Genomic DNA, 17,747 nt, shown 5'->3' on the forward strand with positions numbered 1-17,747 from the left:
GAAGCACAAAGGTTGTCCTTTTTTTTTTCTTTCTTTTTTTTTTTTTGATCTAACTGCATTGGCTTCTACAAGTTATGAGAGGGAAATCAAGATACCCTAATTTTTATTAATTTTTGATTTTGATGATATTAGTAATGCTTTTGCTTCCTATCAACATACACTAATCTGTTTCCATATATAATGCAAAATTTGTTGCGCGTCTCCCTCCCCGGTGGTAGACACTTCCTTGGACCTAGCCCGAATGCCACTCTGCCTTTTTGACTCTTCCCCATTTTTTAAAAAATATTTTTGCATTATTATGTATAATTAAAACCAACAAATATTTATGTACCCAAAAAAATCAACAAAGATCACATCGGCTTTAATCCGAGAGGCACGAGAAAATCTGAACGCAACAAAGCCCCTACCCCTCGCAACCATGTCATTTCTTCCATCATAAAAGGAAAACTCTCCACTTTTATCTTGTAAAGCTCCATTTCGTATACCTCCAATTTTCAGATTAAAAAAAAAAAAAAAAAAAAACCCTTTGATACATCCATGCAATTCCTCATGTTTCCTAGCACATCTCACATGTCACATGCCAGGGTAGCTCCGAGCATATGACTCTTAACCACAAGCATCCAGAGTTCTAACTCTTTCTCTAATATTTATTATTATTATTTTTTTATTTTTTATAAACATATGCATCACACTCGACACTGGTAGCGGCAAACTCTAGTGTTATCTCTGTGAATATGAAAGGATTGGATGGTCAGGATACCTGTGCACCTTTAGCAAAAGCTTTTTAGAGAGCATAGTGTAAGAATACATGATGTTTGGCGACAAACAAAAAAAATCTGCTTGCCCAAGAAGCGCACACCTCATTTACCAGAAAAGATAATGCCTATGGTGAATCTATAATCGATTCTGAAAACTTTTACAGCTTTATCAGATTCTGAAATGTGAACCTGTTTAAACAACATCACAATTCTAAGCTAACTCAAATAAGAACAAAATTATAAACTATCACAGGATTCAAAATCGGACCGCATCCCATAGAAAGCTTTTTTTTTTCTCTTAAAAAGCAGCTCATTATAGGATGATCTCTTCTTGTACGCTAACGTTTAGGGTTTTGTTCGGTAGGACGATGCTGTTAATCACCACCACCTCATCTTCAACTGCCACAGCTTCTCCTGACGATTAACAAAACCATTAGAATTGCCATGCAGAACATCATTAAGATGTATTTCCTAGAATGGAAAGAATATTAGATCTGCAGAGAAAAGGTAAAATGCTAGCTCGTACCAAGGATTGTAATTCCAAGTTTTGCACTGTAATCCCCATCACCCTGAGAAGATAGGCAAAGTTAGGCAGAGCCAGATAATGTATCACAAAATTATTGGGTTAATAATGTTCAGGAAACCAAATGCAGTCATGAAAAATGTGCTTAATGAAATGCTAATTGGTACTTCCTATACTTTTCCCAAGGGAAAAAGCAAAATGCAGTCACAAAAAAGTGGTATACGATGGATTACCTAAAACCAACTGGTAATTTGATATATTAAGGGAGTTGTAGATTTGAAGCTAGATTAAGAAATTTAGAAGATGTTGTTCCCTCAGTGTCCTCAGTGGTCTTAATCTTGTATGTTGAATTAGTTATTTACCAGCCAACTATTTTGGCTAAGGAGATCCAGTCAAAACAAACTAGGATGGTTACTGACTTTAGATAACATTTATCTTTCAAAGGGAAAAGAACAGAAAAAAGATATATACAGCAAGATGTCCTGCACTTTGTCTGATAATATGTCTGATACATTAATCCAACAGAGCCAGGGGAACAAACTAATATGGAGTTCTAATTATTTAGCAATCAGAATGCTAGAATGATGGGAGAAAGGTCTTAGATTTAGTTTCCAAATTCCACAAGGAGCGAGCAAATAAACACATTCTAAGACTGCACGTATATCGGGCTACCATACATATGAGCTATCTCCAACTACAGTACTAATTGGCTGAGGAATGAAGGGAGAAGCGGGAGAGAATAATAAGAGTGAATTGCATGAGTTCATCCCATAGGTGATTTCCTGTATCCTGAAGATCCGGTATTTGCAGGATCAAGGTCTTTTCAGTCCCACTTTCCCCCTCTTCTCGCCTCCTTTCTCCAGTCAGTTCACAAGAATGAGGGCAGTACCAAAAGTGTATCATAGGCAGACATCCACACAGCTCCATTTAAATCTTAACACAGATATCAACTAAATTGGACAAAGTCACCTGCATCTCCAAGTACTTGAAACATCAAAAAGATCAAAATTTTTATTTTTTTAGCAAACTACAAAAGGAATGGCTGTTCAGCTAAAGTTGACGATTTGTTGAGCTTAAAATAGAACAAAAGAAGCATTATACACATATGCATACGCATACATACATATATACATATAATATATACACATATAATATAATATAGACTCGGCTACGCACAAGTGGATCTCCACTCAGATTTGGTCAGCTTAATTTGGAGACTTATAGCCTATACATCAAATGGTCAAAAAATTAGATAGTTTAAATATAACACGAAATGATACATTTCTTTTTCGATCCCTTATTGCAGCTTAGACGTAGTAGACCATATCCAACGACTCAGATGATTGTTGTGGGACCCTCAACATCCAATCTAAACTTAGCTGGATCTGAGTGGAGACCAATTCATGTGCAGCCTATATATGTATATATATGTATGCTTGTGTGTCTGTGTGTATGTGTGTATGTATGTATGTGTGTCCATAAAGGAAGACTACACTCAAGCGTATCTCCACTCAAATTCGATCAGATTATAATTGGATGATGGGGGTCCAATACTGATGATTCAAGCCATCGGACTTGATCAACTATATCTAAAATACTTAAATACCAAAATTTATATGATTCGAAGACATTTAGCCTATGCATCAAGTGGTCAAAAATATATATTGTTTCATTTTATTTAGATTGTCCAGTTTTTCACCGCCTGATGCATAAGTTTAGGGTCTCCAAATAATATGATCTTGAGTGTGTTAGCAAATTAGAGATAGTAGTGTGTTAGCAGATTATAGATAATAGATCACATCCAATGATTCAGATCAAGGTCCGCGGAACCAATATCGGGATCCATCCCGGCCGGCTGGTGGTACGAGTCGATATGGATTTGTATCGGATCGGATCGGCGAGAACCGACACAGAAACGAAGAAAGAAATCGGGGAGGAAAAAAGAGAGAGGGAAGGGGGAGGGAGAAGGGGGGAGGGAAGAAGAGGGTGATCGGAGATTCGGAGGAGACACCGGTAGTGGCTAGAAGTGGGCTGCAGGTGCACTTAGAGGGCTGCCAAGACCTCCACTTCTTCCGCTAAATCGCAATCGAGAGAGAGAAATAGAGATAAAGAGGGGAGGAAAAGAAAATAAGGGAGGGGAAGCCTATGGAGAGACTGTCGGAGGGCCTCCAACTGGCCGCTGTGGCCGTCGAACGACGGAATTGTAGCACAGCTCCGTGGGTGTGGAACAGGAGTGATTGTCCCTGTCTCACGAGATTTTTTTAAAAAATCCCACCCACAGTTTGCCGGCTTCACTATTCATTATCGTTTAAAAAAAATATGATGAATAGGGACGGTTGCTTCTGTTCCACGGTCGCGGCTCCGTCCACACCTTTTCCATCGTCCAATGGCAACGACGGCCATCCAACACCCTCCGACAGTCTCTTCGCTGTCTGCGCCTCCCCTCAGTACCCTAGCTCCCCTCCTCTCTTTCTTTTTCAATTAAATGCTCTATCGGGTGACATGGAGCCACAGAGGCCTCCACGGCCTCGACAGGCCACCACCGACCCTCCGACAGCGTCGTTTCCTCTTTTCCTCCCCTCCCCTCTCTCTCTCTCTCTCTCTCTCTTCATCTCCTTCTCTCTTCCTCATTCGGTGTTCCAATTCGTAAGGCCGAACCATCCGATTTGCGACCGGTATGGCTTGGAATGAACTGAACCGTCCGATTCGGAACAGTTCAGCGAATGCTGGTTCAGATCATTGATGTTGGACACTTATCATCTAATCATGATCAAACCGGATCTGAGTAGAGATATATTCAAGTATATCCTGATCTCTCTCTCTCTCTCACACACACACACACATATCTATGCATTGACTGTGAGGTACAAGGTTATCATACATACAATGATCGTGCTAAAGATGAGAACCTCTACCATGTACAAGGTGAGATCAGATAGAGCGTTGACTGTCAAGTACAAGGTTATCATACATACAATAATCATGCTGAAAATGAGAACCTCTGTCATACGCACAAGGTGAGATCCGATAGAGCAAAGTTGGATATGTTTATGTGTTGGAAGAGGACTTACATGAAATGTGGAAAAAAAGACAAAATACTAAATAAAATGTGTTGTGACGTGTACAAATACAAGGGAGACCCAAGAAAACACCATGGATCTGTGAAGATGGAAAAAAATAATTCCATTTAATTTGAAGCCACAAGCAAACGAATTAGTCATGGACTTACAGATGTGCTTATGCACATAGGAACATGCAGATGCGAACACACACACACACACACACACACAGAGAGAGAGAGAGAGAGAGAGAGAGAGAGAGATTGTGCATGTTGGATGTGGGTAAGCATATGCATGTCAGATTTGCCTTTTCCAGATTATAAAGGGACTCTTAATTTGGTTAATGCATATCATCCCTAACACCAAATTCTAACAAAATATGGACCAAGTATATACTTTTTCTTTGGACTAAGAGAAAGCAAACAAAAGAACATGTAAAAGAAGGAAACTTGCCTGTACACGTGCCCATCTCCCAATAGATGACTTCCAGCCGACAATAGAATTTATGGCAATGGCATTCTCCTGTAAGTAAATAAATAAATAAAAACGTTGAAGATTATTGTTTAGATATCAACTTGATCTAAAAATCCCGCACCTTAATTTCAACATCATCTAGAATGATGCAACTGATGAGCCTTACACCAGCTCCTATACGAGCATTTGCAGAAATCGAGACATTAGGGCCAATCTGTTCAGTTAAACCATCTTACATGAGTCGATAATATACGAAACGTCAACAAGCATGAATGTGCAAAATATGATTATTGACAATGTGCATTCAAAGAACTTTTAAACAAGTTTTCACTTTTACGATGAATTCAGCTAACTTGAAATGCAGGTTACTCCAGTATACCTCTTGCAAGCTACTTTACTGTTTTAACTAAACTGTTTGATAAATGCATACATGTGTACATGTGCATACATGAATAAATGCACAAAGGTATAGTTTAAATCTCTACCAAAAAATTATAATTTAAACAACACAAAGACACAAACCTCTCATGTATACAACACTTCTCAAACTCAATGTTCATCAAGGTTCTAAAAATGGATCGCATATAGTATATCTGTACATATAATTATTGACAAATTCCCCAGAAATGGTCAGAGATAAGCTATGTTGTCATGCATAATGGCAAGGGTAAGGTGAAAAACTACCTTTGCAGTTACATGTACTTTGGCTGATGGATGAATATAAACATCACCAACAATAGTTGCACACCTGGTGTCGCCGCCACCTGCTAGAAGATGTGAAGAGGTATGCCGAAATTGGGAGAGATACAATGCAGAACATTTCAAAGACATCCTGAATACACAAATAAAACAGAATGGGTTATCAAATGATCCACCGAGGGGGAAAAGACAAAAAATAACATGAAGGTTGTTTTCAACCCTGGAGTCTTGATCTGTTCCCAGAAGTCAGTAGTCTCATATGTATAGAGCACTTTCTTCCCAGCAAGAGGAGACAAGATATCTTGATCCAGTCGAACAAAATCTGCATGAAGAAGGGCCCTGTTGAGAGAAAAATATCAGTCTAGGGAAAAATATACCGAAACTTCTTCAAAAACATGGAATCTACTCTAAAAGTTGCCGTCATACTCTAGATTAATTTCCACAAAATTTGATGGTATATGCTAAGAAGTGAAAACAAATACTAATAGATGTGTTTGAATGTGTGAAAGAATGCCTAGTTACAAAAACAACTTGCAAATTTGATAGCATAGACCAAATGAGCTAAAAGTAGGTTGAAAGAAAAACCATAACAAGATGTTCTTTATAATAGTAACTACATATCAATACAAATATGTTACTAGGTATCCAGATGATGAATTTGATTATTGAAACATTCCATCACCACCCTACTCTTATATATCAGTATGCCAAATTTGTTCCCAAGTCAAGCTATATGTTTAACTCAATGTAACCTATATAAGTTAGATCTCAAAGATATTCATCAGCTGTTTGAATTCAGTCAACCGTTTGAATTCAGCCTCCATATTTAACACCGGACTGTTCCCACCTGATTGCATCTGTGGAGTTCATAAAGAGTTGGTTGATAGTACCCTATCAACCAAGAGTTTAAAACTACCTAATTTATTCAATAGAATCCAATAGAGTCAAACATCTTATCTATGGTTTTGATCTTACTTTCCACCAGTTACGTTGTTGTAGTCCCACAATTATGTGCATGATCCAATATTGCTGGTCCAGTGGGCTTTTCTTAAGATAGATTCAAACACCATTATATCCATGATGCAGTATGGCCCTCTAACATTCTCTCATGGCTTGCAACTTAAGCTGAAGCCATCACTGGATCCTTTTAGGGAGTTCATTTTCTCTTTGCGATGACACCATCAATCACCAAATCTTGCCATGTGGATTGCTTATTAACTCTAATTTGAAACGTGTGTTAGCAGTTATCACAACCAATAAAAATTAAGTCCAGAGATGTTGCAATTGTTCATACGTAGAGATGCAGGGAAATTGTATAAGTAACTAAAGGGAGCAAGACATACACTTCCAATATAAAGGGCAGGGTAGACTAACATATGAAAGGTTAGATAAACATTGACAGAACCCCTGAAGCAACAAACTACGATGTCAATTACTGGAAACTGTTTTCATCCACAATCTAGACAGCAAATGTTTCACCCAAAACAGATGTTTTACTCATGCTCTTTCTTTATATAAGATCATACCTGAAAAAATCTAACATGCATAAAAAGCAAATGCAAAATCTGTAAATGTTTATACATCTACGCACCTGCTATAGTTGCTCAAAACCATAATACTTTCGCATACAAAAAGAATACATAAAGCATGTAATGGGCAAAGTCATGAATTCTGTTAAATAAGATATCTATTTTCAGAACAAATTTATCTAATGATGGCATTCTGCAGCACCTTAAAAATCAATTAATTAAGCAAAATATGATCATCAAAGAACATGTATACATAGCAACTGCAATTTCCAATCATTTCAGGTCAGGCTCCTTCATATGATATTAATGTAAGCCCAGAACTAATAAAGTCATGTAATACTAAAGAGAAGTGTTTATGGACATACTTGGTGGCTGATTGAAGAAATTCAAAGCTGGTTTCACGGTGCAGATTAGCTGAAAGATCACAATGGACATTGCGTAAACATAAGAAAAGTCCATAAACAATGGAAAGTTACAAGCCATTAATACTTGGCAGAGCATATAATCGTGCTAATGAACAAAATAAAAAAAGGGGAGAACTGTATTTTAGCATGCTGCATCAATCCAAGGACTAATACACTGTTGTTGTAGAATTGTAGCAGTGACTTGAAAGAAAACTAGTGATGTCTTTAAAATTGAAAGCCCTACAAATTTGTATAAATTGCCAGGCTTGCTATTTATAAAAGGAAATAAAATGCAGCAAATAACTAACAAACACATCTCTTCTGGAGAACATTGAATTGACAATCATCTAGAATAATCTATAACCAATTATTCCTGATAGGCTAGACATTAACCATCTTAGTACCAAATGAAATTACCATCTTATGTCACAAATTCTTTTTCTTTAAAAATGAAGGTGTAGTTAACTAGATTGGCCAGGTGCCCTCTTGAACCAGACTCATCTTTAAGATAATAGAACAACATTAAGAATCATTAGTTCTCATAAATCAACTATCCAGTGTTTAAAGTTATTTGGGACAAGAGAGGAAAGTATCCTTAGTGCCTCTGACTAGATGCTTTGCTCTTTCCCCTGCAAACTATATTTCTGTCCTGTAAACTAGTACATAAATTCTTTGAACATAACAGCAATAGATTTATTTCCTACACTTTCTCAATTATACCTATTCGCAGAAAGCTCAAGTGACAGTTTTTTGTTGAAATCATGCCCATCACTTTGTATGTGAACACAAGTTTTGCCCCCAGGATTGACAATATAATAGGTTTTCTTTTTATAAGAAGAGCATTTATGTCAGTATTTAACTATTCAGTGGTAGAGACAACTGAAAAAGTCTGCATGTACAAGATTTAAAAGAGCCTGAGGGTAGGGATGATGTGAAACGAAGGACCTGGTCTCAAAATTAGCCACTGAAGCCAGCTAATGGGTGGTGATTGGCCTCTTGAGAAGTATGAGCAACATGCAGACTACATAAGTGCCCATACAAGAGAAGGATGTTGAGTGGAAACTAGCTGCAACCAGCAAACCACAATCATCAAATCACCCTGAGCCATGTAAGGGTAGCCTCTAGACCAATAACCCCTTGCTGGATACCCTCCCACACCAGACATAGCTTAGCCAAGGATACTGAAGAGAATGGGCGACAGATGGACGTTGCACACAAAACAGCGCCCTGATGGTCGCAAATGTGATATCTAACACCGATCGCGAGACAATATGACTCTAAGGGACAGAAGCATCAAAATTCACCTTCAAGCAACCGAGGAGTGAGGGTGACCAAGTGAAGAAGGTTGTATGGAGGCTGGATCTAGATAGGGCCTGATTACCCCAAGACATTGGCGACTCGAGATTGAGTGCTGATGCCACACCTTAAGAGCAAAAAATTGCTCAAAGTACAAAAGTGTTGTTTTAGTGAACCTTGCTTGGAGAATATGAGATTGGATAAGCAGTGATTAGAATAAAAGTCGGGGCAGGTATCAAACCACAAAGTCGGAGAACCAGCTAAGCCAAGCATCATTGGTGAAGACCCATCTAGTCTCTCCCACATGCATTGAGGCCTACTCCAATTGTTGCACAAGGTATAGTTTAGACTGGTGAAGCCCAGGTCTTGAAGACCTGTAGCTTGCACAAATTGTTGGAACATCTGTAATATGATGGAGTAGCAAAACAGCTTGCTGCGCCTCTTGTCAATAAGAGGATGGAGTTGAAGTCACCCACAAAAGTTATCAATAGATCAAGGTCAAACATCATCATGAGTTCCCACAAGAGATGGCATCGTTGAAAGTAACCACCAGTGGCATAAACCACAGCCAAGAGCATGGCGTCTCAAAGCATGAGAGGAAGTCTGGCACTACTCCACCTGGCCCAAAGCACTGTGGATGCCCCATGAGCACCTCTCAGCAGGTATGGAGACAACCTCCCACTCATGTCTCATCCTGCAGTGCAACCAATCTAACAGACTGCCAGAGAGAACAGGTTTCCAGAAAGAAACACATTACCAATACCGGCTAGTGAACTAGCATGAGCTGCCAAACTAGCAACCAAATGGATGGCTTCTCCACCCCTTGGCAGTTCCATGACAGGATATTCATGAGGGTGGCGGGTGGGTGAAGACTCGCTCTACAGACATGTCCAACATGGAGAGATCACCCTCAGCAATAGGCTATGGTTGCATGGAGACTGACACGTCCATCACCTCGGCATCTTAGATTAAGTGATTGAATCTGGCTATGGATGACAAGGAGGTGACCTAGTAACCACTTTCACATTGGTTCTGTCTGTTCGCTTGACCAATACATGTGATGCCCCTTGGTAAACCGGCTTAACCAATGGTGGTGGCTGCAATGGCCTGATATCAGACAAGATGCCAACATACCGATTCCCAGCTTGCCAAAAATGATGTTTCTGGGGTCATAATTTTGCCTTGTTACCCTCCAGATACATGCATGTAGCTTGGAGACAACCAATATGTGCACATCCAAAACATACATCGCCCACATTTTCATAAACAAAGGCTTGCCACAAGCCATTCTTATAGAGCTATTCCCCGAAGGAATTGGACATGATAATTTTTCAAAGAATAATTCTCTTGGTGATGTCAATACACACGGATCTAAGTGAAGTAGGCCTTTGCAAGCAGCTTGTCTAGGATGGTTTCCTTGAATTTCAAATTAATTTGTGAATTTAACGTAAAATTTTTGTGTGTGTGTACATAACATCCAATTGCAATTCATCAAATTGTACCTAAGTCTAGTTTGGAGAAGATGAAGGTGTTGATTAGGTCTTTGGCCATGTCTTTCCAGCATTTGTTCTTCACACAACCTTGCCTCTATCTACTACTTGTCATTGCTATGAGATTCTTCCCCACAATTCATTCCTATTATAGGATATCTCCTTTGCATATGCACTCTTTCCCCCAAATAATGTCTTGAAACAGCCATCCATATGAGCATAGATCTTGCTCTCCATTCCAAGTCATTATTGCCAAGCAACAATAAGTATCTTCCCAAAATCACTTCTCATTTAAGCCCACAAAATCGTTTAACTAACCAATAGGTCCTTAATCTTTTAACTCCAATTTCCCTAAAATGTCCAGTGAACCTGTCTTAGAAAACAAAATAATATCCATTTCTTTGTTGTCCAACCATCTGCTGCAAGAGGAAGGATATTTTAGCCTCTTTCGACAAATGTGAAAACTTTCTCAATCTTTCCCACTACAGTATCTTAGCTTACACTAAACAATATATGTATGATATGCTCTTATTCCTTATTAGAATACACAACCCTGCTCAATGTCAGTTTCTGAATACAAAACTCATGCAACACCATCCATCATGAAAGAAAACAAACTTCACCTCAAAGCAAATATTGCTTCTCATCTCATTGATTAAGTGCCTAATGAGAGATCATAAGGTTAATTATAGGCTTCAATTCTCCAATCTCTGGTTCCTTAGATCTCTTAATTTCTTCCATGGATCAGGCAAATATGTCACCACAAAGCCACTTAATTCAAAACAATTTTAGATAGATACGCTCCCATAAGAAAATTGCAGAAGGGTTAGACTTTGGACAAACATTCTCCAAAGGAAAAATTCGCTTTATCTCAAGGTTCAACCCTAAATGGAACACTCTAAAGAAATTGTTTCAATTTCCCAAAACTTTTCTACACTTATGAGTTACAATGTTGATTTACTGAGTGTTCCAACCCACAGCCCTGTAGTATCAAGCTCACTTTCCTTACAAGACTAACCTCATCTCACAGAATTGCAAGCTTATAAAGTTATTTTCATAAAAATCTAAATTCATGTAACTTAACCTCACCATTGAATTCCCCTTTCATGTTAACTGCACATTAACTTTCTATCCAATAAAGACAGTACACTGTTAAAGCCCCCCCCCCCTCTCCCCTCTCTTCTAAAAGGAGCCTTCTGTGAATTTTTTATGAAATCAGGAATCTTAACAGGAACTGAAAAGATTGACAAGCATACAGGATGGATGAGACAATGCAGAAAATCTCAAATGTTCCAGCTTGTGGATAATCACTTTGAATATATAGTGCAATAGTTTGCTGCAAATGCATATTGAACCAGGAAAATAGGGATAGAATATAGCAACATTTGGCATAATGCATCATTAAGATAAAGTTAATACCTCTGTCATTCCGCTGCATGATGGCATCCTGGATGGCAGTAAAGATATCTGGTGTAAATACATAGACACCACAGTTTATAAGATCACTTACCTGCAACATAGAGCCATTCCATAGCAGAGCAGTGCAATTCAGAGTAAGCACAATAAGCACAATGCAGATCTTTGAAGATGTACATATCACATGAAACTGGTGTTTTGGTTGCATATGCAAGTCCAAAAGATAGAAAGAAATAAAATTGAGATGACAACTGTCACTTACAAATGTCTCTGGTTTCTCGGTGTAGTGCAACACTTCATTTGTGATGGGATCAGCGACCAACTCACCAAACTGGTTCGCTGATTCAGCAGACACCTATATAAAAGTCGGGAAAAATTCTAAGCACACTGAAAAATCATAAGATGTCATTAACAAAAATTTCAGCAGAAACACAAAATGAACAAGGTAACTATAACCAGTGCTTCACCTTGATTACCAAAATAGTGCCCATTCCACCATATCTTTTATGGGCTTCTGCATTCATTAAAACGAATAGGAGTTAGCCATCAACTTAAGTGAAACTTAACAAAGGAGTGTACCGGAATGACATAATTGTCTGAGACAACATGTCATTGGAACCTACATTCGGCGGACAGAGGTTTAACAATTTACTGTCAATGTCTTCCTGAACTGCAAATTATGACTGTCAGACAATCCCCTACCATAGGAAATGCTGATACCATGTCATCAATAAAGTTTTTTATATGCCTTGAATGCTAATTAGTTGGTGTTGACCCAAGGAATGATTTTGATGATTACAAAATATTGATGTATAAAAAGAATCTAACGTCTTTGAAATTTGCTTTGAGAATGATTTTGTAGGAAGCTAACACTTTTGGTAAGCCTTAAAGTCACTTGGGATGTGTTAGAAACAAAAAAAATCAAGTTCGGAGATGGATTCATTGAGAAAAGCCAAATTGAGAATAAGGAGTCGACTCATGCCTTGGACGAGTCGATTCTGGCATGCAAAAAGATTGGTATGCAGGTCTGGCATGCTCTGCAAGTCAACTCTTGGATTTGAACGAGTCAACTCTTCATTTGGCGAGCCGACTCTTTCAGAAAAGACAGGATACTAAATTTTCAAGACCTAAAGACGCGCCGACTCTTATTCTGCATGAGTCGACTCTTGAACCTGCGAGTCGACTCCTGAGCCTCTGACAGTTCAAATGGCTAGTTCTGCAGAAGATCCTGTTTCATCCAAAAAATTTTTCAATGACTGGTTTGCTTCTCTAACGGCCAAAAACGGCTGGGATTCGGTTCAAAGTGCATTAAACTTGCTAAAAATTGAATTAAGAGATAAGAGAAACTAAGTGAACACAAGAGAAAAATATTCAAAGAAAAAGAAGCCCATATTTTGTATTTACTGCATTTGAGAGAGCTCAACCACTACCAAACCAAATTCTCTTAAATTTTGTGAGGGAAATCAAGAAAAGAAGAGTGTACATTAAGTGCAAGCTTTTAAGTTTTCTTTAAGCAAACATCAACGACAACAATCAACTCATTAAGGAGCTTTTCTTCTGTTGTAAAAATCTTCTTTTTTGAATTTATTGTAATAAGTTTCAAAGGGTCTGAAATCCAAACCTATAAATCAGATTGAGAGCCTAAAGAAAAGACTTGTAAAGGTTTTGATTGGTTGACTTGGGTTAAAACCAAGAGGATTGTTTGTGAGCTCGGTAAAACAAACTTGCTGTATTCTTTGTTTGAGAATATAATGAAAATCCCAAGTAAGAGCTTGGGGAGTCAACGTAGGTGTTTGGAGTGCACCGAACTACTATAAATTTTTTTTATATTTGTATGTGTGGCTATTTCTCTCCATTTGCATTCACTGCACTTCACTTAATTAATTTTGCAAACTAGCACATACTTGCTTAAATTTTTGAAAACCCAATTCACCCATCCCCCTCTTGGGTTGTCTAGCTAGGCAACGGTTGGGCTCATGATCTGTGCAATACTTGAAAATGAAGTTGCATAGCTCCATCTTGAGAAGCTGAAAGAGTTCAGATGCATAAGCCAATCTGAATATGGTTGCAAGTAGTCTGATGCATTAATGTAACCATCAGTTGCCTGAATCGAGTAGCATGGACCTGATAATTGGATACTTCAATAAGATTTATGTATTTGTCTTAAACACCTAAGCATAAGGCTCCAACAGTAACGCTACATGGACATTTCTTGCCCACGTTATTCTTCATAAGATTCACACCTCCAAAGAAATTTTGAGATTTTGATCAAAATATATGCTTGACGTACATGTATGAGATATCCCAGATACTTGTCTTGTACTCAAGCTTTGGCTTTAAGTATCAAGTATGAGCAGACTAGTGCATTCTATAGGATAGCTGTGCCTACACTTGTGTACTAAATTTTGACAACAACCAAATCATATCACAACAAAATTTATAATCATCAGGAAGGTGTTATTATGATGACGCCACTACGCCACGTTGACATGACTAACATGCAACTAGTGTGGATGACACTGAACTTGTACAAAGAAACCTAATTACACCATAATAGCTATGGAGGGAACTTACCGAGCATTTCTGGCAGAGGAAAGCTGCAGCAAACATCGCAATTCAGCAAAAATATGTGAGACTGTCATACACAAAGGAAAGGGTGATCAGAAACTGAAGCACTTATATTGCTAGATTTATCACAAGGCAGAAGATCCTATCAATTATGTTACAACAAACAATAAATTCCCAAAAAAAAAAAAATTTGCTACTAAATAACTAAAGCCTAACAATGATGACACTTTGCCTAGCTTAAATATAAACATATATGGATGTTCAAGTGCCAAAGAAGCCCTACCGGATTATCTTCCATAACATAGTCCCTGAAGTTGTACAGACCACCTGCCGAGCCATGTGGCTTGTCCTCCTTCAAATATCTAAGCAGTACATGCATCAGTGAATTAGAAACATGCATACAAAATTAAGCTTCTCAAATCTACCAGAATCTCTAAAGAGAAGAAACAAACAAACCGAACAGGAATTCTGAGCTCATTAGAAATAGACGACACATAGAGAGCAAACTCCCGCTCCTCGTAGAAGCCGATCAGATAAATTTGAGCCAGGTTTGGAATCTACAAGATATCGAGAACGTGTGCTTGAGAAGACGACCCAACAAAAAGGGAGAAAAAACGCATCACAACTGAGAAAGATTACTCTTTTACAGGCGGATATCGGATGGTGGATCATAGGCTGGCCGGCCAGGGGGAACAGCGGCTTCGGAACGTTCAGCGACAGCGGCCGGAACCGAGTACCTTCAAGAAAACCAAGAAGATCCATCAACGAAGAAGAAAACAGTGGTATTATAGATCATATCATCTGATCGAAGAAAGAATACCTTTTGTGGGTCCTCCGACCAAGATCACGGCGACAACCCTCTCTTGAGAGCTCGCCATGGCTCCCTCTCCCTCCTCTACTTGAGAAATCCCTTCGATCGATAAACCCCAGAGCACGACGAGCCAGAGAATTGAGGAGAAGATAGAAGGAGGAGAAAGGAAAAAGCCAACGGTTTGGGGGAGGCGGAAAGGGGAGGAGGAGGCGACGGGAAAAAAGTTCTTATTTTGAAAGCAAACAATGGGAAAGCAAAAGACGAGGGTTTTGACAACCGGAAGGGAAGCCGAGGAGCGTTAGAATGTGGGGCGGGCGGGAGGAAAATAACGTGAGCCTTATGGCTCCATCCGCCTTTCGGATGTCCTCGATGACTCAAGACTTCATGCCAGACACAGCCTTTACTCATCCCAAAAACTACCGGAAACCCACGGAACCTTGCGAGTTCATTACCTAAATAATTAAAAAAAATAATTTATTTATCAAAATAATATATTTTTTAATTTATTTATAAAAATAATATAAATATATAAAATATTATTTGAAATGTTGTTTTATAGCCGCCACGTCACCGCCTTCTCTCCTTCACATGGACGGTAATAAAAAAAAGTTTAAAGTTGTCATTTAAAATGATATTTTTGAAAATATTATTTCAAATAATATTTTTTAAAACATCATTGAAAATGACATTTTCAAAAACATCATTTTAAATAGCGACTTTAATTATTTATTTTTTTAAAAAAATAAAAAAATAAAAAAAATTATAATTTTAAATTTATAAAAAAATAAAAATTTTAATTTTGATTCAAATAAAAATCATCATTTCAAATTACTTTTTCCATTTCAAATTAATTTTTTTTAAATATCTAAAAAAAATAGATCTAAAAAATAAAAAATAAAAATTGTAATTCTAAATTTTAAAAAAATAAAAATTTTAATTTTAATTCAAATAAAAATCATCATTTCAAATTAGTATCCCCATTTCAAATTAATTTTTTTAAAAAAATATCTAAAAAAATTACGTCAAAAAAATTAAAAAATAAAAAATATCATTAAAAAAATCAAAAAAATAAAAATTTTAATTTTAATTTAAATAAAAATCATCATTTCAAATTAGTATCCCTATTTCAAATTAATTTTTTAAAAAAAGTATCCAAAACAAAAAAAATACCTCAAAAAAATTAAAAAAAGAAAAAACAACATAAAAAAAGAAAAAAATCAGAAAAAAATAAGAATTACATTTCTAAATTTTGAAAAAAATAAAAATTTTAATTTTAATTCAAATAAAAAATACCATTTCAAATTAATTTTTTTAAAAAATATCTCAAAAAAAGAAAAAAAAATCTAGAAAAATAAAAAAAACACCATAAAAATAGGAAAAAAAGTAAAAAATAAAAAAAATATAATTATAATTTTAAATTAAAAAATTATAATTTTTATTAATAAAAAAATTACTGTTTCAAATTACTTTCCCCATTTCAATTTAATTTTGTTAATAAAATATCCCAAAAAAAGAGAAAAAGTACCTCAAAAAATTAAAAAAATAAAAAAGGCCATAAAAAATTGAAGAAATTAAAAAAATTGAAAAAAATTAAAATTATAAATTTAAATTTTTAAAAAATAAAAATTTTAATTCTGAGATAGATGAGACACATGAGACTCTGTGTATCCATGTCTATAAAGCATAATATCCGATGACTTGGCGTTTTCAAAAATAGACTTAAATATCAAAAAAATAGAAAAATATAAATTTTAAATTTTAAAAATAGAAAAAAATGAGAAAAAAATGAAAAAAATAAAAATTATAATTTAAAATTTTTAAAAAAAATAAAAGTTTTAATTTTAATTCAAATAAAAATCATCATTTCAAATTACTATCCCCATTTCAAATTAATTTTTTTAAAAAAATATTTCAAAAAAAAATCTCAAAAAAAAATTAAAAAATACCATAAAAAAGAAAAAATGATAAAAAAAATATAAAATATAATTTAAAATTTTAAAAAATATAAAAATTTTAATTTTAATTCAAATATATATCCAAAAAAACCAAAAAAAATTAAAAAATGCCATAGGAAAAAATGCCAATTTTAAAAACGTCGTCTCCCATGATGTTTTCCCATGTTAAGACCCAAAAAAAAAAGGAAAAATTCAGATCTTCCCTCCTCCGGCGTCTTCCTTCTCCTCTCCAACGGCACGGTGGCGAGCTCCGACGGCGATGGTGAGCTCCCTCTTCTCTCTTCCCTCTTCTTCTCTCTCTCTCCCTCTTCTCTCCTTTTCCTTGGCCTACCGGCGGCAGCCGGCAGGCGGCGGACCCGTGCACCCCCCATGTCGTTGGCCCGCCAGTGGGCCGGCGGCGGTCGCCCCTTCCCTTCCCTTCCCTTGGCCGACCGCCCCATCCCCTTGCTCGGCCGCCCCTCGCCGCGGCCTTCCCCCTTGCTCGACCGGCAGCGGCCCTGCGGTGGCCGGCCGACGGCGTGTCGACAGTTGCCCCCCAGTGGCAGTGCCGCGCTCCACCCCCCGTCCACATCCTTGGCTCGACGGCGGGCAGGCGACGGCCACCCCCTCCCCACCCACCCCCCTCGTTGGCCCTCCCCCCTCGTCGGTAGACGGCGGCTGGCCGGCGGTGGCCCCCGGGCGGCTACCCTGTGGCAGCTGACCGACGACGGCCCTGCTGTGGCCCCGCATGGTCCTGCAGCAACCCCTAGCGGCGGCCCTATGGCG

At 37.5% G+C, this 17,747-nt stretch overlaps 1 protein-coding gene across 2 annotated transcripts; it reads right to left on the reverse strand.

Annotated features, from left to right (window-relative positions):
* Positions 1–757: 757 nt before the first annotated feature.
* Positions 758–15,337, reverse strand: LOC105033234 (uncharacterized). Of its 2 annotated transcripts, XM_010907941.4 has the most exons (15): positions 15,037–15,337; positions 14,856–14,953; positions 14,673–14,773; positions 14,500–14,578; positions 14,223–14,283; positions 12,116–12,162; positions 11,911–12,003; positions 11,652–11,742; positions 7,408–7,456; positions 5,733–5,852; positions 5,499–5,646; positions 4,936–5,028; positions 4,794–4,862; positions 1,285–1,327; positions 758–1,172 (listed from the first exon to the last, which is right to left on the reverse strand). In XM_010907941.4, exons 1-15 carry the CDS (start codon positions 15,092–15,094, stop codon positions 1,072–1,074), a joined length of 1,251 nt encoding a protein of 416 aa, XP_010906243.1. In that variant the 5' UTR covers positions 15,095–15,337; the 3' UTR covers positions 758–1,071. The 2 variants fall into 2 exon arrangements, with proteins under 2 accessions (XP_010906243.1, XP_019702141.1); XM_019846582.3 differs by lacking the exon at positions 4,936–5,028.
* Positions 15,338–17,747: the final 2,410 nt, after the last annotated feature.

This window comes from Elaeis guineensis, chromosome 6 (genome assembly GCF_000442705.2).
Source record: "Elaeis guineensis isolate ETL-2024a chromosome 6, EG11, whole genome shotgun sequence".
Classification (NCBI taxonomy): domain Eukaryota; kingdom Viridiplantae; phylum Streptophyta; class Magnoliopsida; order Arecales; family Arecaceae; genus Elaeis; species Elaeis guineensis.